This window comes from Meleagris gallopavo, chromosome 15, assembly GCF_000146605.3.
Source record: "Meleagris gallopavo isolate NT-WF06-2002-E0010 breed Aviagen turkey brand Nicholas breeding stock chromosome 15, Turkey_5.1, whole genome shotgun sequence".
NCBI lineage: Eukaryota > Metazoa > Chordata > Aves > Galliformes > Phasianidae > Meleagris > Meleagris gallopavo.
In genome coordinates, this window is record NC_015025.2 from 8,308,113 (window position 1) to 8,335,401 (window position 27,289).

Genomic DNA, 27,289 nt, shown 5'->3' on the forward strand with positions numbered 1-27,289 from the left:
TGGGGAGGAGCGGCAGCCAGAAGTGGGTCTGGGCGTGGGAACCCGTGCGATTATCGTTATATAATGGCGTTGTGCAAAGGAGGCGTGAGGAATTTCGAACGGCCCCGGGCGGCGGCGGGGATCGGGCCTGGCGGGCGGGGTGAGGCCTGCGGAGCGCTGGGATCCGAGCACGAGGTGTGCGCTGCCAAAACGAAGCCAGGGGACCCCTGGGCTGCCGTGGGGCTGCAGCGATAACCGTGAGTGTGAGCCGTTCCTGAAGCAAAGCTGTGTAAGCGACGCCTCCCACCTGCAGAATGCACCTATCTATAGGAGTCTTTTCACGTAGGTTCTACCCCAGCGTTAGGATTACCATCCACATGCACCAGGCTGGGAACTGAGGTCTGTGAGGCCTCGCTTGGAGTGCTGCGCTCACGTGTGAACAGCACGGGACAGATGTAGATATGTTTGAGTGTGTCCAAAGGAGGGCCACAAAAGTGATCCGAAGGATGGAACACCTCTCCTGGGAGGACAGGCTGAGAGCTGGTGCTGTTCAGCCTGGAGAAGAGAAGAGAAGGCTCCAGGGAGACTAGAGAGCAGCCTTTCAGTGTCCAAAGGGAGCTGTAAGAAAGAGGGGGACAGATGGTTTGGCAGGGTCTGTTATGATAGGTCAAGGAGAAATGGTTTCAAACTAAGAGATTTAGATTGGGTACAAGAAAAAGGTTCTTTATGACAAGAGTGGTGAGGCACTGGCACAGGTTGCCCAGAGGGTGGGTGGATGTTCTGTTCCTGCAGACAGGAACAGAGGTCAGAATGGAGGGCTTTGAGCACTGACGGAACTGTGGGTATCCCTGTTCATTGCAGGGAGTTGGACCAAATGACCTTTAAGGGTCCCTTCCAACTCAAATGCTTCTGTGATCGCCTCATGTTTTGCATGTAGGACCACCATGAACCATGCAGAACTGTCCCTTTGGAGAAAATAGCACAGTTCTGTCGTTCTCCCTTACAAAAGCTGTGTACTGTGTTTCTGCTGTACCTCTAAACCAGGCCTCTCATTTATACAGGATGGCAGGATCTTGTATGTGATCCGTGAGGCACTGTTGAACATGGAGCAGTTGCTTCTGAATGAAAACTTGCTGAAGCTGGAAACAGCATCTGCTGAATCATGTGGGATCCGGGTCCCAGAGCCCTGTTTCTTCCTTTGTATAAAGTTTGGTAGAAAAACTCTTCTCAGCTTTGGAGACATTCTGCCAGCTGCAAGCCCTGTTGCCGTCTGTTTTCAGACTTGTAGAATACACGAACAATGAGGGATCCTGGGTTATGGCTGTTGCTTTGTAATAGCAGATAAAATGTTATTTCAGATGTCTTAAAAATGTAAGTTCTGTTGGGTCTCAAAATGCACATGTGGAAAGCAGCTTCACAAAGAGTAATCATCTTAAGAGAAAGCACCTGTGCTGTGCTTCAGAATGGTGTAAAGGTGTTGAATAAAAGCTCAGTTAGTGTGGATTAATGAGTTACAGAAATGTAGAGGCATCAGTTCCCATCTGCGCTTTGAGGATTCACAGGTGCAAATAAGTTCTTTGTCATTGAGTTGGAGGATTAGAAATAGACATGTCAAAGCACCTGCTCATACAGTGTAAGTGTACTGAAGTTCATTTTTTCTGCAGAGATAAGATTTTAAAGGCTGTGCTTGGTATAAGGCAAGAACTTGATGGTACAGAGAAACTAGTGTCATATGCAACAAACTGTTTTCCTCTTTTAGCAGCTTGAACAGAGCACAGGAACAGCATTTTTGCAAAGGTCAGAGATAGTCTTTTAGCTTTTTTTATCACTGTGCAGTCAGTGGAACAAAATCTGTTGAGGTTGGAAAGTTTTACTCTAGTAGGTTAAGAATGATGCATGCATTAAAAATTTGCAGCTACTTCCTGACAATGATATAACATAGCACAATAGGCTTAGAGAAGGGAAGTTTCCACCTGTGGTATGTTTCTGAAGGTTTTTGTCATTTAAATGCAGGGATTTTCTGTCAGAAATTTCAACTGAATGTTCCCTTTGCGAGGTACAGTTTGGCACTCTGTCTTTACCACACGCTTCAAAGTGTGTGTTATCCTTATGTATGATTAGAAGGTAGGATTGAAACAAAAAACCAAAAAACCGACACAATTGCACCTGTGTATCTTCTGGAGTCCAAAATTTAGAGTTTCCAAGTGGAAAGATACTGGTTTTTTTTCTGAAGGCTGCAGCTTTCACCAATGAAGTCCCTATTCTTCACCAATTGAAGTTGAAGAAAGCATTTCTGGCCATTTGGCTTTATCTTTTCTATCTCATAGACTTAAGGGTTCAAATTTGCCCCAGTTGGAGAACACAAACTGCTTGGATCCATTTCTTGGAAGGAGTCTCCCTGGGGTAGAGTCTGAGATGTACTGGTTGGTATCAGATGTGGAAACAGCTTGTTTTATTGCTTATGCTGTATGTTTCTTTTTCTGTAAAATTTTTGTTTTCTCAGCTTATCAATTATTCTTTTTGCCAATATAAAATGCATTTAAATTATAAATAAAATAATATTTTTACAGTAAAAGAATTTCAAGTGAATAAATTGTTTTGTTCTGAGTGTTAGGGTGTTAATCATCCTTAGTACTTGCCCAATGCTTTTCATTTTTCAAAGCATTTCACATGCTCTGATCTCTGCAGTCTTTTGATGTTAATAAGGAATCAAGTTTTTATTTTGTAGATTGGAGGCTTTGGTACAGATCTGTTCAGTGCAAGGCACGAGACATCAGCCCTCCTGCAGAGCTTCTGAATCAGTTTGTACGTACAGAAGGCCTGGTTTCCTCTCAGTTTGTAAATCATGTTGTTGCTTCTTGCCTTTTTCATCAACACATTGTTGCTTTTTGCCTTTCCCTGGTTTGTCAGCGCTCATCTCGGCAAAGCTCCATACCTGTATGGGGATTTTGAGGTGCACAGGTGGAATGCAGAGGGTGCTTTGCCCTTGAGCATTTAAGACGGAGAGTCACTTGTTTATTTGCAGCTTCTGTAGTTGCTAAAATCATAATTAGATTAAACTGTATAGCTTGGGTAATCTTGAATGGTGATTGCAGGCCAGAAGATTTCTCACATGTTACGTGATCTGCTCAGCACGAAGGCTTAGCTTCAGTGGAGAGCAGCAGTGCTGGAGTTCAGCTTGCTCTCATGCTGAGTTACAGGAGTAATGAATGAGTGGCTTTGTGTGCTGGAAAGGGACATGGTAGGGAGAAACTTGCTGCAAGTTCAGTTGTTTTTGAATGTGATGGTTTTTCTCAGCATCTGCCTATTTGCATGACACAGTTACTGATGGCTTTATTGCAGTTTCTGAAGCCTCTCAACTATTCTGGTAGCTGTAACTGGACTGAGACAAACTAAAATAGACGATTCCGAAATCAAGTTTTTATTCTAATTGGGGCGATTCTCAGTTGTGCCCTGACCACTTTTTCAGCACAGAAAGCAAACATCTGCAAATCCTTATTTTTATATTCAACTAAGTACTTCAGACTTTATTTCTCACTACTAATCACAATGTTTTGATTAAGACTTCTGTTGTATTTTTCCCCTTTTGCCTTAGTAGCCTAAATGAAGTACTGTTTTTCACCAGTATGCTGCACCTGGATTTTAGAGGTCAGAAGGAAGGAACCAGGCTTAGAAGGGATTTTGGTTTAAGTGCTGATTTAGAGTGGAAGTTCTTAGTGGCAGATTTATTCCCTCTGAACAGCACAATGGGGCCCACAGTCAGCTGCTCCTTGGTAAATCTGTAATAAATGATATGTTCTACATGGTTATTCTGATTGACTGCTGAATAGTGTTCTGGTTGTTCTGGGCCATGGGCAGGTCCTTGCTTTGGTTCCCATTTGTTTGTGTTTTTGTTTTTTTTTTAAAGTCCAATCATCCAGTCAGCTGAAACTGACACACTTTCAGCATTAGTGCCTTCAGGAGAGGCAGTGTGATTATGAATGTTTTTAATTTCGACCTACGAGTTGTGATGGCTAATAGGCAAACTGATGCCCGAGACAACTGGCCTGGCATGGTTGCGAAACTGGTGATAGAAACTGCTTCAGCAGCATCAGGGAGCTCTGTTTGTCCTCCTTTGATTCCCAGGCAGATTAGTGAGATCAGGCTGGCAGATAGTAGGCAATCTGCAGTCTTAGGAGAAAAATCTTTTTCAGTCCTAAGCTACCCCTTTGACAACAGTTTCTCATGCACTTCTAAGCTTTAAGAAAAATAGCTTGCTTTCAGTCTTTGGGCTTAAGGAAAGGAGCAAAGCTCTCTCTCATAATCCTACCATTTTTCTTCTGACAGATTTGTGAGGGTCACAACTTAAAAGCTTTCTTGTAACACCTCAAATCTCACTTCAACTTTTAGGGGAGTTGTTCAGCTTATGTGTGAGTGTTTGCCAGTTGTAAAACAAGGATAGGTGAGACGTTAGGAAGAAGTTCTTTTCTCAGAGGGCGGTGAGGCACTGGCGCTGCTGCCCAGAGCTGTGGGTGCTCAAGGCCAGGTAAGACAGGGCCCTGAGCAACCTGATCTGATGGGGGGCAACCAGCCTACAGCAGGGTTGGGACTGGGTGATCTTTAAGGTTCCTTCCAATCCGACCGTGCTGTGATTCCGTGAAAAATGCTGAGTGACATTCTGGCACTGTCTAACAACTGTCAAATGCTAGTGGAAATGTACATATTTGTTCAGGAGTTTAATTTGCAATCCCTTTGTGAAGTCTCAAGCAGCTCAGTGTTTCTCATGGGATCATAGTGCTCTGTGCTCCATCCACCTGCACTCCCTCTCAGCACATTGTTTAACAAGCTGTGTTACTACATAGTGGTTAATTTGGCAAAGTTACTTGCTGAACTTACTTTACAAATGAGCTGTCTCTCCTGTAGAACTGCACGCTGGTGATTGCAGCAGGTATCACCTGTTCTTGGCTGAAAGATCGTGGGGAGGACACGAAAGAAGAATAGACGGCCACAGCCAGCTGGAATGGTTTCTCCTCGTTGGATGAGTTGTGCTTAGAGGTGTGCATGCAGCAGTATCGAGAAGGTTTGCATGTGCCCTGTACTGAGTTGTGTGTGGTCGCGCTCGCTTCCACGGCCACAAACCACAGCCATTTATAGCCAGTGGCCGAAACACTGCTCTGCGTTGATTAGATAGATGCCTCTTTACACTTTGCAGGGACTGCACTTTTTTGTTTAGCTGCTTGACAGCTGCCTGTTCCTGAGCAACTGGTGGCTCTGTGAGCATGCTCCTGGCAAGCGTGTTCCACCTCAGTGTGTTGTGAAACAAGGCTTCGTGGGCTGCTGCCTTACGTAACCGCCAGAGCCGGGCTGGTGCCAGGCTGTGCCATGACTAACTGCGTTTCAACAATAGCCCTTTGAGGGCACCTGAAAGATTATTCTGCAGTCATAGCAGTCAGCTGGGCACACAGCAGTTGTACAGACAGAGCGTGTTGATGTCTGTGCCACAAATAACCAATTATACATAGAGTGCATGCGTGTAAATGTTTCTCCTTAAGTCTCCTTAATACGTTATTTATCTTAAAATAGCTGGAGTGGAAAATCGTTCTTGAGTTAAGTACAGGAGTGTTAAATTCTGGCTTTGTAGTAAAGTTCTGTATTGTTCCTTCTGAACTTTAACTGTCCTGCTTTGTTCCCTCGTTGATGACACAGATGCTTTCTTCATGGCATCATAGTTCGTTGCTGTGAAAATGACTGAATCACAGTAAACAGAGCTGAAGCAACGCTGCGGAGGGAGAAGCTGTAGAAGTTGTTGAGCTTGTATTTTGAAGTATGCAGGAGTATTTTTTTTAGGTGTGTAATTCAAATGTCAGAGGTGGTAAGAAAAGAACAGTCTTGCGATGAGGGAAGAAGTAGTGGAATCATCTGTTTTTTTTGTCTTGTATCCAAGCTCAAGCTCTGAAATGTCTAGGTATTCCTGTACCAAGGCAGCTGCCCCCAGAATGGAAAACTGTTGTGCCAAAAAGCTATTAATAACAATCTAGTCGCGATCTACAGGCCTTCCTTACCCTGAAACGTTGGAGTATTTCAGTAGTGATAATGGCAAGTGTACACCAGTGAAGACTGCAGTTAGATGGACTATGTGTGAATTGAGCATGTTTGCATGGTTTTTGATTTGCCTTTTTTTTTTTTAAAGTAATGTTTGCAAATGCAATAATGTATCTGGTTTAGTCCAGATAAGCCAGAAACACAGATTGCCTTTTAGTACAGGAGACATCAAAGTGCTGTGTTAATATAGACAGGCATGCAGGGCTACTAGCAGAATTCCAGGCTCTCAGGATTGCTTAGTATTTATTTAATAATCATATCCTAAGGCAGACCACTTGTTTTCTTAATTGCTGTCCACGTCCACAGAGCACTGTGTACTGTGAATAGAAGGCTGGAGAGGCCACTGCAGGACCAGTGCTGCCAATAATGTAAATAGGACCGTATTTTCAGATACATGTGAAATCTCAGAATTCCATATCAATAAATCAAATGTGACTGAACTGAACTGGCCTCTGAATCTGGTTGCTGGAGTGTGGCATCTTGACCACAAGTGCTGATCAGCTGGGTGCTAACTGCATACTATGGGTGTATGATGGGTCTGTCAGTCACATTTTTCTGGCAAGGTGGGATCACTATGGCTAATTCTTGACAGCTGAGTCAAAACCAGGCACTTCATGTGGAAGCCAGATGTTACTTTCGAGCTCTACTTCCTCATAAGGAGTACAATTATAAACATCTAAAAAATAGCACTAAGTTCTAGAAGTGTATACAGAAATTCTCTTAGATAGGAACACAAATAGGAGGCTCTGAATCAGTCACTTTCATGAATTCTCTTGCTGATACAGAAAAATTTGTCATGCAGTGGAGAGTGGACTGGTCTTCGTGCTTTTAAGAGGAAGCCTTATGAAGATGGAGCTGTTTTCTTCACTTTATTGTTCTCCCCCTCCTCTTTTCTTTGGCAGAGGTTATTTGTCTTCAGGCAGTTCTGGGTTATGTAGAGGGGTGCAGTGCCATCTCAGATTTGCTGTCCTGACACAGCTGGGGCGTGCAGCTCTCAGAAGGCAGCATTCAAAAAGGAAAGGCACAACGTTCTGATGCTACATTAGTCTCATTTAATCTCATTGTGTCTTGTTTGAAGATGTTCAGCAGTAACAGACAAACAAAGTCTTAATGATTTGAGGTTTCTAGAAACTATGAAAAAAGTATCTTTTTCCCCCCTGGATGTGTTCTAGTTTTCCTCTGAATTCCACATAGGTAATTTCTTGGAAATTATAGTTTGAGTTTTGTGGAGATCAGGACTCTGTCTGTGGGGAGAGCTGAGGAGAAGAGGAGATGTGCTCAGGCACTGAGGCCAGCAGCACTGGGAGCAGCGGGAGCTGTGGGTCAGTGCGATGCAGCTGGGGGAGCATGGCAGGGAAGAGAAGCTCTGTGCTGAGGGGCCTTTCCTTGGGAAAGGGAGCGAAGTTAAGGAGCTGGAGGCTCACAGAGGGAATGGATGAGGGACAGGGCTGGGGGATGCTGGGATGTGCTGGGGAGTTGCGAGGAGCTAGAACTTCTGAGCTTAAGAGGGATGGAGGCTCTGCAACAGGATGGCTGCAGTTTACTTAAGGTATCTGGATAACTTAATTAGATCATGGAGAACCATGTTTGATCCTGTTCCTCATCTTTCTTCCCCCCTTCTCTCTTTCTGATCTCCAGAATACAGTACTGCCACATGTCCAATTGCTTTCAGCCCAACAAAGGGCTGGGTCTCTTTAAATACCAGTCCCCTTACTTGAACATTTTTTCTTCGTGACATTTTTCTCCTGTTTTGATGAAGCAAAGTATAGTTTGCTCACTTTATTAAAAATACATTTCTCTTTCATTCTTCATTTTGACACCTGCCTCGCTGCCTAAAAGGAAATAAGATTCTTGCTGGCAAGATTCCACCATTGAGTTTCTGAGATTATAAATACATTCTTCCTCCTAATTACCTTTGAAATATGCTTGAGCCTAACATTTTATTCAGGAAAAAAACAAAACAAAAAAAAACAACCCATGTTATACTGCATACTGCTTCATCCCTTCCATTCATTAGTGGCATCTAAAATAATTTTCACTTTTGGGGTATTTCAGAAATACCCATTGTTGTGTATTCCTGGGCAATAGAAAACAAGGTCCTTATGCACCAAAAGAATAAGAGTGCAAAATTTAGAACACAGTTGACAAAAAGGTATTATGCAGAACAGGACAGTGGAGTGAAGGAGCCTGGCTGAAGGGAGAAACTAGCAGGAATAGCTCCTTGCAAATAAATCTGTATGAATGGAAGCAGGATCTATTCATTTTGTGTCCTCTTTCTGCAAGTGTTGTGGGGATTCGTAGTCTTTTGTCCTAGAAGTAAATGGTTTTGTTATTTCTACATATAAAATCTTTCCTGTACCTGCTAAATAACCAGAAGCCCAGATGACATAATGCCACAGAAGCTGCTGCTGAGCGTGTTTCTTTTGGCCCCTTTCTCTAAATGTCCAGTTACTTAAATGCTGAATTATATAATGAATGACAGTCCTCTTGGCTAACCTTGTTTTCTCATTCTTAGTGCTCCTCCTAGTTTCAGAAACTTCCTCTGTTAGTTTCATTATGTTCTTGGAACTCGAATTAAGAGGGAGGAGCTGGCTGGCAAGGAAAATCATTCCCTCATTTCACTCCTTGGCCTTCAAGTGTGGAGAAGGTCAAAAAAAAAAAAAAGATACAGGAGGATTATGCTTTGAAAAACGGTGTAATGTGAGGATGAAATGTAAGTCATACAGAGTTTAAAACTTCCAGTCTTTTCTTGCTTGCAGTATAGATATGCTAGTTTAAAACTGCATTAGTTCCTCCTTGTCCAGCCCTTTGTGTACCAGAACTGGCTCCAAGTAATTCAGGATTAAACAGTTTCCAGAGTGATTTTGAAGCCCTGTGTGTTTGTTCATCAAAGCTCAACTTCTGCAGTATTTGTGTTAATGCCCCATTGTGTGTAAATGAGGACTGGCTGATTACTTAATGTTGTTTGTATTATTTACTGTTACGCAGGTGTTAATCTTATTAAATGTGTTAATAACGGCTTGGTATTTACAAGTATCAGTTTATTAGTTGGGCTTTGAATCTGAATTTGCACCTTGAACTTGCACTTGGGGTCAGACTTCAGTAGTTATATATTATGTGCTTACTTCCCATATGTAAACTTCCATTAACAAGATCACATGCTTCAAAGTTTGGGTCTCAATTCAGGAAAGTGTTCCTCATTAAGAGTGTCCACAGACATGCTCTCTAGGTACAGCCCTGTGACTGAACAGAGACAGTTGGCTCCTGCACCTCACATCTTCTTTGTTTGCATAAACATCTTCCCAGAGCTTTCCTTCTGGAGACCTTCAAAGACTCCGTGGCTTTGATCAGTAATACTTCATATTTTTGTAGAGTTTTTCATCTATAGATTTCAACATGTTTGGTGAAAAACCGACAGATGTCACCAGGTGCCACTCTGCAAAATGAAGAAGCTGAAGTAGAAAGATGTAATTGAGTGGAGCAGCAATTACACAGTGAGTCAGTGCTGGGAGCAGAATAGAATTTAGTTCTGTTGGCTCCCACTGCTGCGTCCATTCCCTGGGGTCGCAGCGTGGCCCTGTCCCAGAGGCTGTCTTGAGCTGCTCTCTGCACATTATGTTCTCATCTGCTGTCAGACAGGAAACAGAGAAATTTCATTTAAACAAAGAATTAACAATTGCAAAAAGAAGAGTTCAGAGTTGGCCGTTCCGATTCTCTTCTCCTGCCACTGACTTCCTGCAATTGTTCTTCGCCGCCTATAAAAGAGAGTGATAGATTTCTCTGTTTTGTTGGAAGCAGAGTTGCTTCTTTTTAGCTCTGCTAGATTGGGCAAGAGCCTCTTGTGGAGGTGTCAGAGAGGTACTTGCCTTTGGACAGACAGAAAAGCAGCAGCATCTGAAAACAGGAATTCTGAAAGAAATCTTAAACTAATATTTTACCTGAAAATTGAAAAATAATGCTTCCTCTGTGTGTATAGGGAAAGGCATTAGGATAAGGCATCTGTCAACTTCCTTTTGACTGCAGTAGAGTGAATTTACAGGTGTGTAGATCTTTGACAAGTCTGTGGAACACAATGTTGGGTTTATGTCTAGAACAGCTACAACCAAGACTGTAAGAAGTTGAAAAAGCATTGACAGGTGGAAGTCAGTGCTTTTAGAGTTAGAGGTCCTTACTTAAAAAGGCGTGCTGCTCTCAAAGCTTTTAGACACGAGGAAAAACTTTTTCTCTCAGTGAGCGGTCAGGCACTGGAATGGCTGCCCAGAGAGGTCATGGAGTCGCCGTCCCTGGCAGTGTTCAAGAGGCTGAGAGGATGAGGAGCTGCGAGATATGGTTTAGTTCGTGGTAGCAGTGGTAGTGAGAAGACGGTTAGACTAGATGATCTTATAGGTCGTTTCCAACCTTGTGATTCTATGATTCTTTTCCAATTAAAATTTAAATAGAATCAGCCAAGCATATTAGTTCTGACAGAACTTCTACTCCCTAGATCTTGTTTGGTTTTCATGCTCTTCCCCGTGCTCCCCAGGAGGAGACCCTCTGGCATTCCGACACAGCTTGGAGGAAGTGCAGCACTTCAGATACGTTCCTTCTCCATGTCAATCAGGGGTCTCCATTCCTTCCTATCGCTCAGAAACTGCATCTTTTCTCCTCTCATGCTTTCCTAACCTGGGGAATTGCTCTGAGCTGTTAGTCAGAGCAGGTCTGGCTTTGTTTTGTAGCAGCTTTCAGACACCCGGGGTGCATGACGCCACCCACACAAGTGCTGTGTCCTTCTGTGCCGGCTGCACTCCTGCCTCACCCACGGGAACCTGGTGACGTCTGTGCCCTATCTGGGTCAGTAGACAGAGGAGAGACCTGTCCTCCTTGTTCCTTGATCACCATTGTCCTGAGTACCAGCTCTTCTGGGGTTATCTCCTTGACTATTTCGATAATCTCAGGCATGCTATCGGTAGGTACACGCAGTGGGGTAATTGGTCTTTCAGGCCATCTCTTGTATCTTAGGAGTCAGCCTGCTGTTATACTGTTGAATAAAATCAATTTAACAAAAAAAGAGAATAATCTTTTTCTCTCTGGATATGGTCACAGTGGCTCTAGGTATGGATTCAACAGCTGCTAATGGTAACGGTCCCCTCAACAACTTCAGATGGGTGACTGAGATTTTATTTTATTAAGTAGGTGGCTTTTTGTTAATCAGAAGAGCAAACTATGTGTGCAAACCTGACTGTGCTGTTTGTTCTACCTTGGTGTTTAATTTGGCTTGAACAGTCAGACTGAAAACTAAATTGGTGGGTTTATTTTTTTCATGATACATAAGCAACAGCTTTGCTTTTAGAGATCTTACTGTGAGTGTCAGACATGCTTCAGAGAAAAGGAACAAAGCTGGAGGGATCCACCCTGTGTTAGAGGCAGCAGGCTGTTTGTGTATAAGCCTGCTTGTTTCCTTGGGAGGTGAGTGGTTCCTAAAAAGGGTAAAAGCTCACAATCTACAGCTGAATGCGTGATAGCTCCTGGATTTGGCCGTTGATATCAGGCCTGCTCTTACTGCTCCGTGCTCGAAGGCTGTGAAGGCAGTATTATTGACAAGCAGGAATGAATTGTCCCCGAGCCATTATTAGAGAGCAGTGACCCAAGGAAACAGAGGAATGGTTGCTGCCTGTTAAACAGCTTTGTTATTTTAGTGAAAATTTTTTTTTTCCAGCTCTTAGCTGGATGATTTGATTTCTTTGGTTAAAATTCTTTTGTTCTTCTGGTAGTACTGGAGTTTGTCTGTCTGTCTGACTTGGTTAAAGGAGCACTGAGATGAGCAGAGCACTCATGCTCTGGGGCAGCAATTTCTTCCCTTCTCTATCTCGTGCCTACAGCCTGAGAATCTGTTGTACTTTGTGTTGTGGAACATGAGGAGGTGGATGGGGCTGCTGCTTACTGGGGTTTCAGTGGGTGCTTTCAGTAACCCAGCATTTTTGCTAGGTTGCTTCCTGAAACTTCAGAAGTGTTGGTGAGCACAGATTCCACAATACCTCAAGCTGTTGGGGAGGCAGGTTTTTGCTTACATGTTTTGTTCTTCTGATTCTCGTTAGGTGATGGACATCTCTTTGCCCAAGCGGAATATCACTAAGGTGTAAATATTCCCTGACACAAAGCTGCCTGCCTTTGGTGGGAAGGTTTCTCTACGATTACTGCTGGGACTACAAGGAGGGTATTTCCCTTCTGCCATCAGTTTCCAGCCTGAATGAGTTTGCTCTGACAACAGTGTGCTGATATATTCATTTTGATTCCATGAATTTGGGAAGAAGGTATCCAGTGTAGGCTTGGTATTACTGTCTTCTGCCTCCAACCTGCACTGATGGTTGGGGCAGAAGGAACGTCCTGAGACAAACATAGTCACAAACTGCTGTTCTTCCCTCTGTAACACCAACCTCCTGCAACATTTTCCTGGAGAGACAAAATGCAGTCTGTTTACACGCGGTTGTCTTTGAATGTCAGATGGACTTGGTCCAACTTTATAGTGAGTGAGTTTCTTCCTACTTCCCATGTCCTTCTTATAAATGATAAAACATTTCACGCAAAGCGAATTGCAGAACTCTAAGCTGTAAGTGGTATCTCTGCTAAGAGCCTTAATAGCAGCAGGTACTGAGTGAATCACGGTCCATAAACTCTTCTGCTGTCTCCAGGGATGCATTTTCCAGATGTGGTAGCAGCAGGAATAGAAGGAAGGAAAGTTGTGCAGTACGCTTTGCTGTGGACTGGTGGAAAACTCGGTGCTGTTGTTCCAGCTCATTTTGCATGCACTTGAACACGATTCCTAAAGTGGGGTCAAGCATGCTCATTCTCTTCTCCCCACTTGACACCTGCCTTGGTTTCATGAACTGCTAATGCAGCTTTTCTGTCTTGAAATGACAAACTTAAAAATAGATGCGGCTACGTAGACTTATGGGAAGAGCCAGTTGTCTGTCTTTGTGCATCGGTTCTATAGCAGGCAAATAAGGGCAACTGAACCCAACCATCTCTGCTGACTGAATCATATGTCTGTAACACAACAGTGAAACAGAAGGTTTCGAGGAGGCAGATAGGTTAATGGTAAGAAGAAGAATAAAAGAGCATTAAGAGTGATGAATCCCTGTCTCCAGGGAAGGTTAATCCTTCAAGAGTTAAAGATGGTTTGTCTCTTCTTTGGCATCTGAATAAAAATTGTCAGGTGGCTGAATTCACTGATGTCTGCATGAAGTAATTAAAGAGTATAGTGTAATTCAGAAGGATGCATCCTAAAAAATGAGTTAATTTAGAGTGTCTCAATAGTAGATACTTCAAAAGAAAAGAGGATGCTAGATGTTTTCTAAACTGTTTGCAGACAGAGCTGCCTTGGGATGGCTGTTACTGAACAAGGGGTGTGTGCAGGGGTAAGTGTGGCTGTCCAAGGCAGTTTGATAGCTCTGCTGCTCCTTGAGTTCCTTCCACAGTGTACGTAGTTGCCATCAAAAGCAGTCTGTGGTGGTTGTTTTGATTCAATAGATGTTCCTAGAAGTGCACCGTGTGGTGGTTTTCCCACTCATCTGAAAAAAAAAAACCCTGAAATCAACAAATAGAGCACTTTGTCTTCTGTAGGTGAAAAGCTCCCTCTTTGTCCCTCTTTGTCCCTCCAAGAATGAGTGCCTAATCTGCATGAGATACCCCTGTGTTTTATATTTCTTGAACACACAGCTCAGGGTACAGGGTGTAACGGTAGAAGTTGCCTGTTCTGTGTTGTAACCTCAGTTACTGGTGAGTAGACAGTGAATGAACTTTGTAAGGAACAGGCAAGCTTTGTTGTGCTAGTCAGGAATTGGCGTCTGTGTGGAGAAATACTGACATCAAGCCCTCTTGGACTGCTTTTACTTGAGGCCTGCAGCCATAATCTGATTCACTTTTCTTTGGTTTGCAAGAAGGACTTGAAAAATAGGAAAAAACAGCAGCAATACTGTACTTGAATGTATCTCTGATCTGTAGCTGTGGTACTTACTGTTCAGCTGGGTGAGGGCACTACCAGCACATGGGCAGAAGCTTTTTCTGTCTGCCACTCCTACTTCTCTGAGCAGGGATGTTACTTGCCAAGAAGGAAGCAATAGGGTACAGAGCTCTCCCTGACCATAAAAGCTCTTTGGGACATTTCAGGCTGGGAGACCTCACCAGCTGGCCTTTTCTTATCTCTTTATTCCCTTTGTCTCTTGGGAGCTCTCCCAGCAACCTTTCTTGTCTCTTCAGGAGATGTTGTGTATGATGGGTTACGATGCACCCTGCTCGTGTTGAGCCTGTACAGCAGGCGGCTCAGCACCACCCAGCTGCCCGCTCACTCTCCCCAGGTGGGATGGGGAGGAGAATTGGAAATACAAAACTGGGAACTCGTGGTTTGAGGCAGTTTACTAGGCAAAGCAATAGCCGTGTGCATGAGCAAAGCAAGGCAGATATCCAGCCCCTCCCAGGAGAGCATGGCTCGGCACATGTAATTGTTTCTTGGGAAGATGGACACTATCACCCTGATCGTCCCTTCCTCCTCCTTTTCCTCAGTTTGTATCACTGGCTACAGCACCACATGGTATGGGACGTCCCTTTGACTGGACTGGGTCAGCTGTCATAGCTGCATCCCCCCAGCTCCCTGTGTGCCCCAGCCCCTCGCTGGCAGGGCAGCACAAGGAGCTGAAATGTCCTTGGCTCTGCACAGCGCTGCTCAGCAACAACTAAAACATCAGTGTGTTATCACCACTACTTTCATTAAAAATCCAAAGCACAACATCATATGAGCTTCTATGAAGAAAATTCACTCTATCCCAGCCACAACCGTGACGCTTGTCCAACACCAGGCCTCCAACATGCGGTATGCTGGAATTCAAACTCTGGCTCTGCAATTCTTCTGATTTCTTGCTCTAGTAACAACAGAGTCTTTACAGTATTTTCAAAGTTACCTTGCTGTATTTATACTCAATAGTCCCCCCCTTTGTTTAGTTGAATCTGCTGTAGAATCCTTAGTTGCTTGTCTAAGTAAATCACAAAGTTGCATTTCAGCTGTTACGTTTGTGGTGCCTGCAGGTTGCTTCTAGGGACGCTGAGTTGTTAACAAAGCAAATTGGTTCAGTAACACCACATTCTTCAGTAAGCTATCAGAGCTACTGATGTCTTGTAGAATTAAGGTTGTTTTTCACTGTGCACCGGGCCAGCCCTTGGGAGTGACTAATGTCACCAGAAATTAGTGACCTTGGCATCAAACGTGGAGTCTGCTGAAAAACAGGTGCTGCTTTTAAATGCCAGTTAACATGGGAGGTGGAGGAATTGAGCATTGTTTAGCCACCCACATTCTTCTGTGTAAATCAGAGCCATGGATCCTTGCTGCTAAGACGACCTGATGTATTTGTGCCACTGTTGACTTGCTAAATGTGGAATATCAGTGCTTTTATCACTTATTAAAAATTGTCTTTTCAGAAGAAATGTCATTTGCTCTAATGAATGATTGTGTCCTGGAGACACCTTCTGCAGATTTACCTGTGACAGAGCCAGTATGGTTTGGAGGGAAGACTGGTGTTTAAATGTTCCTTTTTTTTTTTCTGGGGAAAAATACTTATCTGTCTAAAGCACAAAAATATTTTTCCCATCTGTGAACATTAAAGCTAAATTTTTGAGTCACTTGAGGGGTGGTAAGGGAAGAAAATTAATCTGCTGCCGACTTGCAGTGCCTGAATTTTGTTCCATGACCAAGTGCAACATGAATGTATTGCACTTTTGCTTGACTACTTGTTAACTACAATCTAAAATGTAGTCCCAAGAGCGGCATAACAAACTTTCCCTTGCCCCCCGAGTTAAATCTAGGCAAACAGACCTTGCAGAAGGGTACATGAAAACATTCCCCTGCTCCTAGTTCCAGAGGTCCATTTCAGTGCTTTGCAGAGATAGCTGAAGCCTACTGTCTCTTTGCAGTGACTTAGTATAGTGGCACAGGCAGATTATAAGCTGTACTCACAGTGTACGCCTCAGGTAGTGTGGCCAACACATTGCTCTTCTGTTTTCTTCCTCTTCTAGCCCTGGTGAGGGCTGTGCACAATTGAGGCTTGCAACAAATTCTGAGAACTTGAAGAACTCTGTTTGTCCTTCTCTGATGTTAGCTCCTTTTCGTGTCAAAGTTTCTCTTTGCTACACAGCATTCAAATTCAGCCTTCACTGTGTGCTTACAAGTATTGATTTTTTTTGTATTGCCTCAAGTTTTTTGCTTCTTACTCTTGAGGAAGATGACAACATCTTACAGAGATGCTACTGTAGTATTATACTGAAGCTCCTTTCAGACTCCCAAGATAATGGAAAGGATTATTCTGTTCAGGGAGGTGGTAATATTCAACAGGATAATGTGTTTATTACCTAATTTCTTGAAATATTTCACCTCCAGACTTGAAGCTGTTGAGGTGCATGTGAAGCATGCTGTGCAGGATGCTCTACCTGGAGTAGCTCCTGCTGTGGGAGGGAGCTCATCTCTGCTCCCAGGGCAGGCATTTGAAACGTCCACGCTCAAAGAAAATGCAGTGTTTGGGTACGCATCTTCTGCCCTCTCTGTCACCCATCTTGCACTGTCAGTCTGATAGATTTGAAAGGAAAGCCAGGAATCACCACAGGGCTGGTGATGTCAACCTGCATTGTTGTCTTGGGCTGACCTACCTTTGCCTCTGCTGGCCTCCAAGCTGGCCTTGGACATAATTGTTTGTAGCTGCCCCAGTCAAATGAGTGCTGCTGCATCTGATTGTGCCTAGTGAAACAACTGGGTGCTGTTCAGAGTCTCCTAGAGCCATAGAAACTCAACCGGAGGAGCACATACTTCTATCCAAAGAAGAAATTTTAAATAGCAACATCTATATCAGTCTAGATGTAGTCTGAAGTCCACGTGACTTTTGCTGGTGCTTCCTTTCATTTGGCTCCACTGAAGTGCACCCATCTACAGTTTCATGCTGCCATCCATTTGTGTCACTGCAGTCACATGAGACCAAGGTGAGAGGCCTCTTGCACACCCATCCATCAGACAGCCCTCTCTCTATCTCCCATCTCCTTTCACCATTTTAGGGTTTGTGGATTCTGTTTGAGCCTCTCAGTGGGACTCTGCACAAGGATCATGCTCACAGATGCCGTTTGACCAGTTCATTGACATTCCTGTCAGGGAGATGAGAAAATTTCTGGTTATATCCTCAGCACTGGATAGGAAAAAACTGTAGCATTCCCTGACACTAGTCATGAAAATTGGTTCCATGGAACTCTGACATAACAAAATAACTTCTTTCTTTGTTTGCATCCATGCTGCCCATTGAAACAAAAGACAATAGATACACTGGATGCGTCAGGAAATTCCTTTGTAACACTGATGACAGCCCAGTGCTATCTTTAGCCTTGTGCTCTGGTACTGCGAGGTCCAGCCCTCCCTTTGTGAGGATCTGATGACCTGGAGGAAGAGCTTTCCTAGCAAAAACTCTTGCTGCTTCCATACTTACGGCTATGTCAGCTGATGGAGTCAGAGGTGTTCCTTCACCTTACAAGTCTTTCTGAGCAAAGGAAGAAAGTTGCCAAAAGCCAGGTATAAATAACCTGCTGGCTGGCCTGTGGAAATTGTGCCTCTGTGCTTTGTAAGTGCAAAGTCATGTCTGCCTTTGTGAAAGCGGGGTTAACTGCTCCACAATACTGCCAGCTGAGTTCACTTCACAGTTACTTGAGGCGATGAATGTGCTGGAAATCTACGTCCTGGTTTCTCACGATTGTTTAGTATGGAAGTACAAGTGTGTTGAAGGGTTATTCACAGCACAGTACAGTCTGTCTCACTGTGTTGTGGGGTAACTGGTACACTTCTGAACGTCCAGTCTCCTTCCAATATTAGTAATACCTTCCATTGCGTTGAATATGCTGGTATCAGAAATCTGTAAGGCAGCTTTTGCAATAGAGAGGGCACAAGGTTCCTCTCTGTTCCCAGCATGTGAATACTCTTCCAAGTGACCAATGCTTCAGGAACCTTGAGGCTTGCTGGAATTTTTCCTGCAAGTACTTACAGGAACATCTGACCTGAGGGCAAGTAAAACCTGTTCACTTTTCATGTATGTATGTAACTCCACATCCTATAGGCAAAATGGATCCAGAGACTTGCTTAAATCTCTTGGCTGTGTGTCATGGTCAAGGAGGGAGATAGAATGTAATGTAGTTGAAGAGGTGGGAAGCAGAACAGCACATTGAGAGGGTGAACTGCCTTTTAAGCACTTGAAGCCAGCTGATGAGCTTGGCTGGGAACCATTGATTATCAGTTTTCTGTTTTACCTTTGCCTGTTCCTACCTTACTCACACCATGTAAGACTTAATTTGTTGGGTTTGGGTGTTATTTACGTGGTTAAAATGGCAGGCAGAGAGGAGAGAAGCATGCTGTGACATCAGCTTTCCACTGAGTTAAGAGATGGGATTATTTTCTTAATCCTGTGATGGATCATCTTTTTAAAACTAGTAAATATTTCTGACCATAAGAAAAAATTTCCTTTTATAGTATCCCCAGACTGCTGTTTTTACTGACTCCAGTGTGGAGGTATTTCCTATCTCTAATTGTTCGCTCACACTGAAAAGCTCTTGCATTTTCGTGCGCTTTCTCTCAGCTCTTTTAGCCGCGTTGATCTATTATTGTGACCATAGTGAGGTACTGCCAGCTTTCAGCATTTTATGGGCTGTGATCAGGAAAGATCAGCTACTTCCTCTGCCCGTGAGACCATGATGTCACCAGCTGCTCTGGGCTGCTTTATCATCTGCTGCTGCTGTTGCTTTGGTGTATGTGGAAAGAATGTAAACAGCATTTTCCAGATGTTCTCAGGGCAGCTGGAGAACCATAAATGGACTCTTTGCTTCAGGAATATTACTGATCTATTTAGGCGATGGCAGGGGATAGAGTCATTAAAACATATAGCTCTGTGGGCATCCCGTGCAGCATGCTCTGTCAGTTATATCACATGAGCAAGAGCTGTGTGCGGTTAGCAAATGCCACTCTGCCTGCTGCTGTGGCCCTGTTAGCTGTGTTTGGAAATGCTGCACATGCTGAGTTCATCCTCATGAGACCCTGAACAGATGTACTCTTCGTATTTCGTAGGTGAAGCAGTGGTTCATCAGGACAGTTACGTGATTGCATAGCGAGTTCAGGACGTGAACTGCGTAGGTGATGTTCATGATACCATCTTTCCTTCTCTTGTCCTTTCTTCCTCCAGTTTCACATTCTGAATAAAACAGCAATAGTGTCCTAATATTAGTGTGTTGCAAGTGCACACAGTGTGCATCCAGATTGTACTGATGATTTATGTAGGTGCAGAGTAAAGGAAAGAATGCTGATGTAGTTTTTGAGCTCTCGGTAACATTTGGTGTAGTAGGAAGTACTGAATCAATGCGGGGATGTTGGTGCCATAGAGAGGAGGAATTTGGAAGCTGGTGTCTCTCATGCCTGTCCAGGACTGGACAAAGCATCACATCTCTCTTGCTAGTGCTATATTAAAAAAAAAAGTCTATTCGGGGAGAACCAGTCACTTCCTTCTTTAGGGCGTGTTGTTTTTAATGCATTAATTAATTTTTATTGAGTGGTGGAAAAACTGATGTCAGGAGCTGCATTGCGGCTGGACATGCAGCAGTATAACGTGGTAGCAAATAATACAGCAACATCATAAGGGCAGTGAAAGTTTAACCATGGAGAGTTTAAAATAGCAAAGCTGAGCCATATGGATATTAAAAGATATGACTGAATCAAAACAACCATCTAATATTAAAATGGATTTTGCAAACTTCTTGGGTTAATTTTTCCTGTGTATCCAATGTCCAAGGGTCAGTTTCTTGCCTTAACATCATGATTTCTGGCTCTGGTTTTGGTGAGTTTTGGCTACCATGGAATACAAAACACAAGTTGAAATGTTGGTTGTGTCTCGCTGTTTGTTTTTTCTTGCCAGGCCTTTATATTCAGGAGTCTGTAGAGTATCCTTTTCCTTTTACGGTGGTCTGTAAGCTTGTCCAGCATGACTTCTTCCCTGGCACCTGTAGCAGCTCGGATTGCAAAGATCCATGGCAGCAAAGCCAAGGGAGGCGGAGGGAAGTGCTTTGGAAACTGGAGCCCAAAAGCAGAGCAGTTACATAACTGTACAAAAGAAAAAGAACTTTTTGTTTTGTTTTGTTTTTCCTTCTCATATCCTTCTGCAAACTCAAAAAAATGTTGTTGGAAAGCTGGATGGAAAAAACTTCAGCATCATTCATCCCTGTGGGGACGTGAAATGTATTAAAATATTCCACCTGGTTTATGGCTGTTACTTTTCCTCTTTCAGGTTTGACATCTACAGGAAGGTGCCAAAAGACCTTACACAGCCAACCTACACAGGGGCTCTTAGTAAGTAGCACTTCTTTTTGCTGTCCTTGCATTCCCCTGAGCTAAAATTAAAGATCTTTTGGCTTCTGTGTCTTACAGGATATTTTAAAAGGAATATGAAAGACTAGGAATTATGTCCTTTGTTGCTAAGACAGCTCTTTTTACCCAGTACCTAAGGTTTCACTAAGTGATGGAGGAATTTGCGTGGATTTGGACTCTCGGCATCAAAAAGTAGCAAAGGTATCTTCTTATGAAAGGGAGCTCCTACGAGCTAAAACTGGAATACCCAGTCTGCTAGCTACTGAAGTAGCTGTAGAGTTTTTGCTGGAGTCTTCCCTGGAATAGAAGCTGTGAGTCTGATCCAAACACTGGGGGAGTGAACGACTGGATTTTTTTGCCTGTCTCTGATAGGCATCTCTTCATGGTGAAGAACAGCTCATAACTGTTATGTTCACAGTTACATTTCTTACTTACTGAAGAGAGTTGAGAAACCAAACTGCTACTCTATAGAGAATCCAGGTTTTGGATTCTGGTTGTGTGAGGAGCTGAGTGAATGGCAATATGCAGTGGCCATCAGAGAGGATGGTTTGGGAAACAGTTATTTCTGTCACAATGTACTTAGGGGATCCATCTGACATTGTAGGTGGGGCTAATGAGCGGAGATCTTATTTTATTGTTATTTGTCATGCTTTTAAAGGAGAATAATTAGTTTGTCAGAAACCACTGATAGTGATCCACTCTCACTCCTGTGTATCAGTGCATAGACTTCAGTTGATACAAATCTCTTGCCTCAAGCCTCTTTTCCTTCCTTCCTCCTCCTGAGGTAGGCTGTGGGCTGAGTAATGCAATTTCACACAATTATATCCAGTGAGTGCACTGTGCAGAGTGGTAAACATTGATCAGGTTGGTCCTGCCAAGTCTGTAATTAGATGCCTATTGCAGCTTTCCTGTTCCATTGAACAGTGACTTCCTTTGATCATATAGTTGTGCTCCATTCATCCGTTCTTGTAGATGGGTCAGTAGCCTTGTATGTCATTGCTGACGTGAGTGATGTCATATCCCTTAGTGACAACAGGCACCAAACAGAACTGAGTCAATAGCAGTGAATCAATGGGACACGAAGCAGAGCCTTTTGTGAGCTAAAGGAACTCCTCGCTTCTTACTCTGAGGGTGGTCGAGCCCTGGAGCTGGTTGCCCAGTATTGTGGAGTCTCGAACCTTGGGATATTCTAAACATGTAGACCTGACCTGAGCAACACGCTTCATCTGACCCTTTTTTTTCAGGGGCATTGGATGGGATGATCTCCAGAGGTCCCTGCCAGCCTCAACTATTCTGTGTTTCTGTGAAGATAGCTTGTCATTGTAAATATTTACTTTCAGAGAGTCCTTGTCCTCTCTTGTTATCCTGACCACTGAATTACTTGCAAGTCAATTCCCTCTTTGCTTTGCTGAGACAGTGAACAAAGAGCTTGAGTAAAACTGTTCAGTAATTTAGAGGTATATGAGATTGAGCGTTTTGAAAGAACACTTTGAACTTGTTTAGTTGATTCTACCTTCTCTTCTGTTTTGGAAACGAAGAGTTCCCACACTGTAACTGGGCTGCCTTTGAGAATTTGTCTTGTTATGAGTCACCTGCAAAAGAAAATGTTTTAGAAACAAAAAACCCATCAAAGGCCATCCAGCAGCATTAGGCTTTCAGATCTGCAGTAAACAGCTTAAGTGATAAGTGTGTTGTGGGAAGGCTTGGAGGCTGTGACTCTTACTTAAAATTATTAGCTGACTTATTTCTTCTATTGTTATTTGCAGCTTCTCAGGCTTTGATTTTTCTTCTCTAACTGGTTCTCCTTCTTTTTGTCAGAGAGTTTGCAGAGGGGCTGATAGAAGCTTTTGAACCACACAGACAGCCAACAACCTGTGGTAGCTTTGCGTGTGAGGATCCTGGATGCAGCTTTCCTAATGGATTTTCTGTCTGACCAAGCCTGTGACTTGTAATTTGAAAGCCAGTAATCTGGAGTGTTGTAGGAGGCCATGAATGAGACCAGCCCATTGCTATGGCAGTTTGAAGCCTGGGAAGGTCTCATGAGTTTGAGATAAATGCTTCAGGGAATTCAGGTGTTAACCATAATAGAGGCGCGGAGGTAGGGGAAGGTGGTTCTCTTCTTTACAAGGTTGATACAAAATAGCCTGTAGTATCTGACTGTTGTAGTCCTTCCTGTGTGATTTCAGCTGAGACTTCAGAGTCGTTTCTGGTGCTTTCTGGAATGGGAGCAGATTAAAGCCGGATTCTTCCAATTGTGTCTGTCTCTGGGGGGAGGGAAGGCCTTTTTGTGTGTGGGTTGTTTGTTTGTTTTGTTGTTTATTTACCTGTTTGGGGGTTTGTTGGTTTTTTGTTTTGTTTTAGAAGCTTGAGGTTTATCAGGGAGGAAGGAATAGATCAAATTACAAAAGAAAAGAGATGTAAGTACCAACACTGTTTCCAACCAACAGGGGTGAAGGGGCCAACTGCTAGGAAAGAGGCAGCTCAAAGTAAGTATGAGGATATTTTGATGAAGAAGAGTCTGGAATGTGGGCAAGTTCAGAAGCCAACTTCTGGAGGGTTTCTGTTCTGTAGGCTTTTGTAATTTTGAAAGCACATTGCATGTAAGATACTCTGGATCTGTGCAGCGACCCTTCTAGCTACTAAAAACTAGTAGGAACAAAGGAACCAAGAGCAGTCTCCCATAGTTAAGTGGTGGGGTTTGCACAGAACAGCACACACAAAGACTACTGTGAAAGGCAGGCAGTAGTTTGGCATCCCCTGTTCTTAGTAAAAATCTCTTCTTTCAGACCGTGTTCCAGTTCATGTGCCACTAAGACCGTCATGCTGTTGTTGTCCCTCTTCCACCAGGTGCTGTGCCAGTCCTTACAAGCCTTCTGACCCCGCTGCGGTGTGTCTGGTGTGTCTGTGATGCCAGCACACGGCTGTTCTAACAGACCTCCTTAACATGGTGACGAACTGGCCATGTTTGGGTATGTAGGCAGCAGTGGCACATGCCCTGGCTGTCTGACAGCTGGCATCTGGACAGCAGCAGTCTGACTTCTTGAGAGAGAGGCCTGCAACTCGAACAGCTGCTGTAGCAATCCTTCTGCTTAACAGTCAGTGCGGATGCATAGTTTGCATGCATGTCTTGTATGCACACATGGTAACGTTATCCAGAAATACTCAATGCTGTTTGGAGGCTGGAGTTTTAAATACACATCAGGAAATATCAAAGTTATGATTCACGTGTCATTTGTAACAAGACCCAATCCTTGTACTTCATAGCCGTTTGCTTCATTGTACAATAAATACTATTAATTTTATGCCTTAATATAGACAGAAATTCACTCCTTCAGTCTGTGTGTTGTTAAACGGTTTGCATTTCTTTCATTTATTGAAGGGTGGGGAGAGAGAGTTAGGAATGTACCTAGATGGGGGTGTATATCAGAAGAGATATGTACATAAGGGTGAGGATGTAGAAGCCAATGTTGAAAAAAGTGCTTGGTAGAATTTCTCATCATTTTGGAATTTCTCAATAAAAGCACATTCCAGTGTGTCTACAGTGAGCAATCTGGGATATATTGATCACTTTGTCCTACTAGAGTTTTAAAAAACCTGTCTTAGATTGTCCTTTAAGCTCTGTGGGAACATCATAGTGCCCTTGCAGTTAAGCTAAGCTTTAAGCATTAATTTTTCCTATTCTATCTGATCCTAGTCTTTAATCTGCTTTTCCAGATGCAATATAGTTGTCATATATGAATGGCTGGAACCATGGCATTTGCATGGAAGCAAGTACAGGTCTTCACTATGCAATAAGTAGCTGAAGCACATTGTCACACTGAGAGTGTTGTATGTGCCTGCATACAGCTGTGTACACTAAGGAGGGGGGCACTTTGGCAGCAAGAGGCGGTTCAAAGCATAAGGCTTTCATGTGAGTATGATGCCAAAGACACCCAACACCTCCTGCTCTGGAGATGTGCACATACAGGAATGCTTTAACACCAGAGCAGCCATGCTAGGAAGGCTGTTGCAAAACTCCATTTAGCCAAGTGTAGTTTTCAAGGTAGCGATCAACAGTAGATGCTGAGAAAGAGCACGAGGACAGGTGAAACAGTGCCCAGACATCCCTCATTTGGCAGCTCTGCACTTACTGAGACAGAGGTGGTTCTTTTGTGTTTAGTGGCCATCAATGGATTTCTTCTTCTAGGCATGTCTGATTCTTTTCTTTTTTAAGTCTCTTTTCTTTTAAGTCTCTTAGACTTTCAGCATTGAGGGGTTTCAGAATGCCAAGTGTCGCGTAGAAGAAAAACTCTCTCCTCTTGTTTTAAAGCTCAGCCTTCTGTTGCATTCTTGTACTGGGAGCAACAGTGAGTCGTTGTTCCCCATTCATCTTCTCCAGACCTGTCTCGTGTCCACTCTCAGTAATCTCTTTTGTAAGTTGAAAACTGCCTGTGCAGTTCAAACACTGACAGAAGTATCAAAGGCCTTTGAAAGTCGGTCCCCGCCAGGTGTTCAGGACATTCTTGCAGAACTTCTTATGTGCAGGTTCTTGTGATTTTATTGTACTGTACTTAGTATGTACTGTCATGGGTCTTCACTGGAAGGTCTGGATTGGAAAATGGACTTAAGGAAGATAGTACTTTGTGTACCGGGAAAGGAGGAGGTAATTTGGTAATGAAAATGACAGAGAAGAAAGTGAAAAGCTGGAAAAGGAGGTAGGTACTTGGTGAGAAGTGGCATCAGTACCAGGCTTGCAAAGAAGTGATGAAGAGCAGAATGGTCTGTGTGATGCTGTGGTAAACTGCTACAGGATGAGGACATGGCAAAAGGGAATATGGCAAGCAGCTGAAAGAATTGTCTCAGACATACATTCTCCCCTGCATACTGCAAAGATCAGAGATCTTACATGTCTGCTGTTCGGTGATTAATGGTGAGAAACACTGGATCAACAAGTCTTGTGCCCGACTGCTTTTCTTTCTGCTCTTATGTGGGCGTACATGTTCTCATAAGAGTTTGTTGCTGTGTTTCAACTAGATCTTCTCCACCCCCATGACACACTGTGCTGGTGGCTTAGCTGGGTTACAGCAGCGTGGTGGTGTTCTGCATCTTCACAGCCAGGACCTGGAAAGTGACTGTCTGACCATCTGAGGTTTCTCTTTTCCAATGAATATCCTCTCTGGCTTCCCATTTTCCTGCTGGCCTTTGACTTTATTTTCCCCTTTTTCTTCATCCTACCTAATGGCTTTTTGGCATCTCTTTTAATCCCTCGCACTTCTGAGAGGGTCAGTAAATGAATCCACCCTTGAAATGACTGATGAAGAAGAGGAAGTTGTGCATTTCTCTTTCCTCAGAACTACAGGCTGACTAATCTGAAGAATGAGGCACAGGACTTTAGGTCACTCAAGGGTCTATGTTGGTATTTGCTTTGAGTGCCTCCCCTTTCCTTCTCATGCCTCCCATGCTCTGTACCAAGGGACGGTGGACAGGCACAATAGTTTGATTAAAATTGCTCTCCAGCCGATTGTTGCTTGAGCCTTCTGGATGAAAGGATATTCAGGCTGTATAAGTCATGTGGGGTAAAGCTGAGGAACAGGGTTTTTCTTACACATTTCTCAATCTTAATTAGTGGCTGTGGTAAAATGGTCATTTCCAAAGAGTGCTTGGTCACTGTTACTCTGCTGGGACTGAGGGGTGAACCAGACTGTGTCTGCTGCCATTTCCCGGTTTACTCTTTTGTATAATGATTCATGGTGAACGTGGATATTTTATTTAATACAACCCCATCTCCTTGAGTTGGCACATCCGTGTCTAATCATCCCTACTCAGTGAGATTCACAGCCATTCCTTCCTTCCTTCAAGCCCCTCCTGTATAGGAAACTGACGCTGCTGCATGAATGTCACTGTATGATGTTTGGAACAGTTTTCTGATGAAGAGTGACAAAGAATACACTAGTAACTTTTGGCTCCGCTCTTTTAACTGTAGATTGGCTTTCTTAGAACTGACGCAGGACTTGTCCAGGTTCTTAGCAATGACTTTGCTACAAATTTTTCTTTTCTGAAGAGTCAGTATGTTGGCAAATGGAGAAATAAGAGGAGAACGAGGCATTGTTTAGACTAGTCCATTTTCACAACAGTCTCTGCAGTACCCGCTCTGTCCCACATGTAGTGCAGTCTGTGAGATAGCACGTGAGCTTTGTCAGCCTTAGAACCTAACAAAGAACCAAAATGTTTCCTAATCCACAAAACACGACATAACTTGATTGTGTGCTTCTGAAGCAAGGAAATGCCTTTCTTTTCTTTTCTTTTCTTTTCTTTTTTTTTTCCTCTTCTTAAGGAGATTTTAGTGTAATAAAATTTAGCATGGAGCAAGGGCTCCAAAAGAAGTAGTGCTGATAAGCACTTTTGTCAAAGGGGAGGGAGTGCTGGTTGACCAGCATAGAGTATTGGAGGTGAGGAGCACAGGAGCTGTGGCAAGATGGAAATCATGGTGGAGAAGGTTGGCCAAGAGTTAAGATGCCCAGCAGGATGCTGAGTGCTGGCATGCCACTGAAGTCACTGCTTGGATGGCCTGGTGTTGTCTCTACAGAAAAATTGTTAATTGTTAGATGTGCCTGGGCGGCATGTTTGCAGGGGGAATGATCTGCCTGTGTGAAAACAGTTTGTGTCTTTGTTAGAGATATAAACTAACCTTTTCCTCAACTTTCCTCTTTTCCAGTCTCTGTCTGCTGCTGTCTCTTCATACTGTTTCTCTTCCTGTCTGAGCTCACCGGATTCATAGCCACTGAAATGTAAGTAAAAACCATGTTTTCCTTTGTTTGAATGTGTGTTTATATATGATTCTTTACGGAT

At 43.5% G+C, this 27,289-nt stretch overlaps 1 protein-coding gene across 1 annotated transcript in view; it reads left to right on the top strand.

Moving 5' to 3' along the window:
* The first annotated feature begins 63 nt into the window (after positions 1-63).
* ERGIC1 (endoplasmic reticulum-golgi intermediate compartment 1) overlaps positions 64-27,289 on the top strand; it is a 57,577-nt gene continuing 30,351 nt past the window's right edge. Inside the window, exons 1-5 of the mRNA XM_031555653.1 lie at positions 64-216; positions 1,041-1,143; positions 5,002-5,038; positions 20,382-20,443; positions 27,156-27,228. Of these exons, the coding sequence (XP_031411513.1) occupies positions 64-216; positions 1,041-1,143; positions 5,002-5,038; positions 20,382-20,443; positions 27,156-27,228 (428 nt within the window). The remainder of the gene's footprint in view (positions 217-1,040; positions 1,144-5,001; positions 5,039-20,381; positions 20,444-27,155; positions 27,229-27,289) is intronic.